The 6642-nt window shown below is 36.6% G+C and overlaps 1 protein-coding gene across 1 annotated transcript; it reads left to right on the forward strand.

Annotated features, from left to right (window-relative positions):
- Positions 1 to 45: 45 nt before the first annotated feature.
- MRPS18C (mitochondrial ribosomal protein S18C) lies at positions 46 to 4898 on the forward strand. Its single transcript, XM_006198192.4, has 6 exons — positions 46 to 254; positions 1246 to 1298; positions 2917 to 3000; positions 3997 to 4054; positions 4549 to 4608; positions 4781 to 4898. Exons 1-6 carry the CDS (start codon positions 155 to 157, stop codon positions 4855 to 4857), a joined length of 432 nt encoding a protein of 143 aa, XP_006198254.1. The 5' UTR covers positions 46 to 154; the 3' UTR covers positions 4858 to 4898.
- Positions 4899 to 6642: the final 1744 nt, after the last annotated feature.

The raw sequence follows: 6642 nt of genomic DNA on the forward strand, positions 1-6642 counted from the left end.
GCGCATTGAAAACCCCACGTGCTCTTTTCTGACGTTCGCGGCGTTCGCCTGCGGAACCTTTGAACCGAGTACTCGGGCCAGCAGGGGAAGAACACCGGAAGGGACTTGTCAGGACGATTTGGAAAAAGGAAAGGAAGAGGAGGAGCAAGGAACCATGGCCTCTTTGGTAGCTCTTTGTAGTGGGCTAGGGAGGAAAAGGTTGACGCACTTCGTAACGGCTGCTGTCTGCATTAGAGATTCTAGGATTCAAGCAGGTAAAGTCTCCGTATCCTAGGCTCCTTTGTAGCGTTGCAGCCGTTGGCTTAACCCTAATTAGGTCGATGGAGTCGTCACTGTTAGCTAAAGGACGCCAGGGTCTAGGCAATTTTATTTCTTTAGGATAAGTGGGAATCTGTAATGGACTGTGACTAGTATTTTAAAGCTGACGGGGGCATGAGATGTCGTCCGGTACACTTAAAAAAAAAAGCATGAGGAGACTGATGGAGTGATTCTCAAAAACAGGCAAGGACTTGCCTAAGATCTTCGGATATACTTGGTAAGGAAGGAGCGTTCTTCAGCCAGCCAGTCGTCCCAGATCAGGGCGAAATTGTGACATGGACCCTGGAATATCATTTCTGCACTTTTATCTACTTTGTGCCCCTCTGTCAATACCTACTCTCTGTAGGGAGTCTTTTTTCATTTTTCTTTTGGTTTGACAATGCCTTTCGGTTTGCGTTAAAGTCTGTCTCTACCCATGGAGAGAAGGGAAAATAAATTTCAGGAAGAGCAGGTGAGAAGTTGTATGGGTGGGGATATATATGGCCTTTCCCCAAAGCTACAGAAAGTTCATTTATCCTGTTACTCTGCCTCAAATCTAAAGGTTTTTAACCTTTATTTAACCTTCTTAGTATAATAAGTATAAAAACTTTTTTATAGTGTCCTTTTTTAATTGAAGTATAGTTGATTTACAATGTTGGTTTAGTTTCAGGTGTACAGCAGAGTGATATATATACCTTTTTTTTAAGATTCTTTTTCATTATAGGTTATTATAAGATATCAAAAATAGTTACCTATGCTATACAGTAGGACCATATTGTTTATTTTATATATAGGAAGGTGTATATGTTAATCCCAAACTCCTAATTTATCCCAAGCCCCCCACCATATCGTGTCCCTTAATTCATCTTGCCTCCATAGAAACAAAATCTTTCTTTAGCTGCTCAGCTAACAAAAAATTGGTTTGTTGCTGCTTCTGTTTAATTGCAGTTCTCTGGAGAAGTTGTTCACAGTATAAACAGGTAACCAGCAATGAGGACCTGGTAAGAACTTTTTTTTTCTTCCTTTTAATAAGGCATTTGCAAATATGACCAAATTTTTATGTCTTAGCTATTTGAATAGAGTTCAGCTGAGGGACAAAACCAATTAAGATGATAATCATTAGTCTGAGTTTGAAAATTGTAATTTGTTGATGAGTAGTCACTTAAGAGAGCTTTGAAATAAGAGAACTCCTAGGTTCCTAGCCAGAGCGTGGCTTCTGTAACACCACATTTTTCTTTCTGGATATGTGCTTTGGGAATTAAAAAAGGTAGTTTTGGTGGAAGCATTATTTGAAGAAAATCCAACAAAGGAATTGTACAGTATACCTGTACCTTGGCACTTTTCCCATTTCAAATTTAATTCTATCTTTGTCCTATTCATCACTTTGGGCAGAGGGCGGGGTAGCCTTAGTAAGTGAGGGATCAAAATTAAAATTTTATACCAGGACATTAAATGCAGTTTCTTCTAAACCATAGATGCATTTTTATGGATTTCAAGTATTAGTATTAGACTTGGGCAGTACAGGTTTTCTTGCTACATGCAAAGATAACTTGACACTAATCAGACCATACAAAGCACTTAGCACAGTGTAGAGAAGGAACAGTCACACATTATATGTGAGCTGAATGTAAACTGGATTAAGAAAATTTGAGAAGTTGGAGGAAAAAAAACTCCTCTAGCACTTTGAGCATCCATCTTGGCTATCTAATTCACATCATAGCCAAGAGAGAAAAGGAAATTACTAGAGTCCCACTGACTCTAATGAAAGCTACAGGTTCTCTCGGAAAAAGGCACACTATTCCATTTATTTGAAATTTTCCATACTACAAAAGTCAAGGGGTTTGAGGATTTCAAAGGCAATTCAAGGGGGTTGGACTTCAAGGGAGTTCAAGGACTTCAAAGCCATTTCTAGATTAAGAATCTCTAGACTGGAGACACCTATACTGATTATAGGAGGGAGGCCTGTGACAGAAACCTAAGAGGCAGTAGCAAACACAGAAAAACCAAAAAGTCTGACACAAACTTATAAAACAGTCTGGAGCCATAAAATTGTAGTCAAAGAACCTGATAGTATTACAGTAAGCCATGGGGGTGTTGTCTTTTTATAATATAAAAATAGTAATAAAACATCTAGAGAAATATGGGGATGGATTTAGGGATTGTACTATTTTAAGAATTGTATATATCTGCTGTGCTGTAAGTTTTTCTTAGTTTAAATCTAAGGTAAGGATTTTTAGTCACCTACAATCTGGGCAAAGCATTTGAGGAAAGAATCACTTATCAAAGATTTTAATGTTTTTTCCTCCCATAAACCTATTTTTTCCCAGAGGTTGTCTTTTATCTCAGAATTCTTCTCTGTGACTTAATCCCTCCTTAGCCAAACTAAAACAAAATACGTGTACAAAATACGTATGAGTACAGTGAACCCTTTAAAATGGTGAATCTTTTTCAGGAATACTCGATTTTTGTTTTACAAGCCAAGCTATTGTTACCCTTTTTCACAGTAGGAGAGGTACAGCTCATCCCTTGAAGAGATTCAAATGTAGTAACCTAAGATTTAAGTGTCTGATTCAAAATTACCACAAACTTTATTATCAGATTTTTTCCCCTTTATTCTAGCCTGTTCCAATGGAAAATCCTTACAAGGAGCCTCTGAAAAAATGTATCTTGTGTGGAAAACGTGTAGATTATAAGAACATACAGGTGAGATCTGGTTTTACTTCACTATGATAACTTGATTTTGGGATTTTGCTTCTTTATTAAAAAAAGAAAAGGAAGTCAGTTTTATAACAGGCTTTGTGTAGTAGTGACTTTTAGCAACTTTGTAATTTCAGATCTGGTTATACTTCTATGTAAAAGGTATCTGTTTTATCCAAATAAGAGTTCCTTGGCTCTCCCTCATTTCCTGTTAGTGCAGCTCAGCATCTCTCTCTTCTCTCTGCCCCAAATGTCTTAACAATAGCTCACTATGGCAGTGATCCTCAGATGGAACTGAGTAGTTTGGAAAAAGCTCCTCTGGTGAAGTTGATCTCTGTATCTCACCACCAATATCACTGTTTCGAATATAATTTTATCTGTTGTCCAGTATTCAGCAAATTAAAAGTGGCAAATTTAGGGGAGAGAATGGTACCAGAGTTAAGTATACTGACAGTGGTATAAAGTGATAGCTGCCTTAGTGGGAGAAAACCCAAGAAATTTAGGATTATGCATAGTGCCCAGAACAGTGCCTGGTACCTAGAAAGTGCTTAAGAATTTAAATTAATAAAACACAAATAACAGCAAATGGCCTGATGTACCTGTACCTCTTGAAGACCTCACTGTAGTCTGATATTATGTGATAGCCTGTCATGACAGGAAATGTGTTGTACCTTGTTATAAGCAGCAGTGTTCTAGAAAAGCTGCCTGTGGGAAAGTCAAGAAAACAGCGTTAGCACTGAAAGAATATGCGCATTAACCTGCTGGATAGACTTTTTTGACATACTGGATAAGAAATGTTAACTTCAGTAATTATTTTAAAAGTGACCTACTAGTACACAATTCAGTGTTTCTATTCATATTTTTGAAGTTTGTCTGAAATTTATTAATAAACCTTTACATAACTTGAAGGTGGCATAAGGTTTCTGAAACTTACACAATCAAGGTTGAATAACAAGTATATTAATAAAATTTTTTTTCCTTTCCAAATAAAACTGAAAACAGCTTTTATCCCAGTTTATTTCTCCATTTACTGGATGCATTTATGGAAGGCACATAACAGGTATTTTGTTTTCTATTATAGCAACTTAAAAGTAGATAAGAATTATATAAATCTGCTTCTGTTATTTAAGAAAACTGGCAAAAATAGTGCTGTAAATTACTATTAGGCCAGATCCTGTGAGTACTTTGAAAAAGCCTCTTAGGCCAAAAGGGTTATTGTTTTGCATGTCCTCTTATACTCAGTTAACTATAGGCTGACAACATGTAGAAAACTTGGGCTTAAAAAAACTGCTTGCTGTTTCAGAGTACCCTATAATCATCTCTAGACTATTACTTAAGCCAGGAGTCTACTGCATAGAGGCCAAATCAGATCTGCTACTTGTTTCTGTAAATAGCTTACCTTCCATAGTGTCTAAGCTACAACTGCAGAACTGAGTGACAGTGACAGAGACCGTATGGCCCACAAGCCTGGTTTTCCAGTTCTTCCTTGTCTTAATTGTTACGCATTTTGAATACTGGCATTTTTTGTGATTAAGAAATCATATTCTTTTATAGGTCTTTGTGGGAAGAAACAAAAAGAAATCACAAAAGCAATTAAGAGAGCTCAAATAATGGGTAAGAGCATCTGAAAACATGAATTATGCCAACCAAAATTTTGCTCATTATCTTTTGTGAAGAACTTTCATTATCTTCCCCCCACCCCCGGCATTTTCATATTATTTTACCTAAATATTCAGTAACAGATTCATTTTTGTCATAGTAAAGAACTTTCATTATCTCTTTACAGGGTTTATGCCAGTTACATACAAGGATCCTGCATATCTCAAAGACCCTAAAATTTGTAACATCAGATACAGGGAGTAAATTACATAAAGTTACCATCAATAAACTTATTTTACAATAAATGTGTGGTAGTAATACTGACTCAAACTATAAGTTTTAATAACCTTTGAGTAGAAAACTAATAGGCTAAATCTTAAGTATTAACTTTTTAATTCTTAGTAATTTGAAATTTTATGAGGAAAAAGTGTTTCAAGAGAGAAGCTTCCTCTCCATGAGAATGTTCATTAATTGAATCAGATTATTTAAAATGTTACTACTCATTACAGTTTGCATACATATGAATAAAAAAATCGGTACCGTGGGATTTTCACTTATATCTAGTCCTCAAATAGCTCATACAACTACCACTGATACTGAGATGTTAAACATGAAAGGGATGACTTGTACTGGAATTTTACTTTGGGCTCAGATTCTGCCTTGTAAATAGGACTGTGGGGATGGGAGCGTAGGAGAGTGAAATGTTTATATAATGTACAAATCCCACATGACAGGATGTGAACTTAAAATACTAAGGAAGATTTTCTAACGAGCAAATAAGTACGCTGGCTAGGACTTGTCTTCCCTCTGTAGAGATGTTACATGGAGATGCATAGTGGTGCTGTCACAGGACCTAACATTCATTCCTGGACTAGTGTATCCTGAAGCTGCTAGTTTCCTATAAATTAGCCAGTCCATAGGCAATCTACTACATCATCATCTTATCCAGTGATGCAAACTAACTGCCAAAAGGTGGAGAGTAATGGAGAAAAAGTGTCCTACAAGGATTCTTTTCCTCCTTTTCATTGAATACCCTAAAAGTTGGGATATCAATTATTTTTAAATTAGAGCTCAGACTGAACCCTATTTCCTCTCCTGCCCTGTGCTTCTTACATAACCAGTGAAACAATCTCAATAGAAACTCATTATTTGCACAAATTGTCCCTGGTATTATGTGGGCTTCAGAAGCACCCCATGGTAACCAATGCATGTTGACACATAGGTAAAAGATAGTTTTTGATACTAGCTATGAATATGCTTTACTACTTAGGAAGTAACTGATGGCAGAGCCGTGGTCAACATGTGGGTTCAGCATTTCACCCACTGAGTACCACATGAAGGCTGCATGTGATGTGTCTGCTTAAAGGGAAATTCTGTTATGGAAAAGACAAAGACAACACAGTCAAAGCTCTTTTTATCAACCTCCACTTAACCAACTCACTGGATTAAACTGGGGCCTTACATCCTCCTTAAAAATCACACTCAAGCCCATGACTCTCCTAACCTACTGAGTTCTACATTGCCAAGAGTCAGCTATTTTGTTCCCAGACCTGTGTTCACTGCATTTTTGTAGCGATAAGTATGAGCATTAGAAAGTTACTGTTGCAATGAAAACTAAGTAAGTGCTTTGAGAAGATTTGATAAAGATAACTAGATTAAAAAAAAGTTGTCAAATTAGGTATGGTTAGGACAATTAAGTAAGATTGGGAATGAGAAATGAAAAAAGAACTAGTAGCATTTTATCCTTAGGTCGCTTTGCAAGTTTTCTTTAAAGAAACTAAAACTGGGAATTGTAAAGGTTAAGTATGGGTGTGATTTTCATAGGAACTCCAATACATTCTTAGAAAAGTCCCTGGCCCTACAGTAAAAGTTTGAGAAATCAATGTACACTTCGGCTGTATGTTCAAATGAAACCTCTGATAGATGCCATATGTATGTGTACATATCATTTGAGTTCCACTTAACTGGACTTTTCACCTAATTGACCAACTGCAGATCCCAAACACACTGCATTACTAGGCTTATTCTGAATTCAAATTCTGGATTCAC

Source organism: Vicugna pacos, chromosome 2, assembly GCF_048564905.1.
Source record: "Vicugna pacos chromosome 2, VicPac4, whole genome shotgun sequence".
NCBI lineage: Eukaryota > Metazoa > Chordata > Mammalia > Artiodactyla > Camelidae > Vicugna > Vicugna pacos.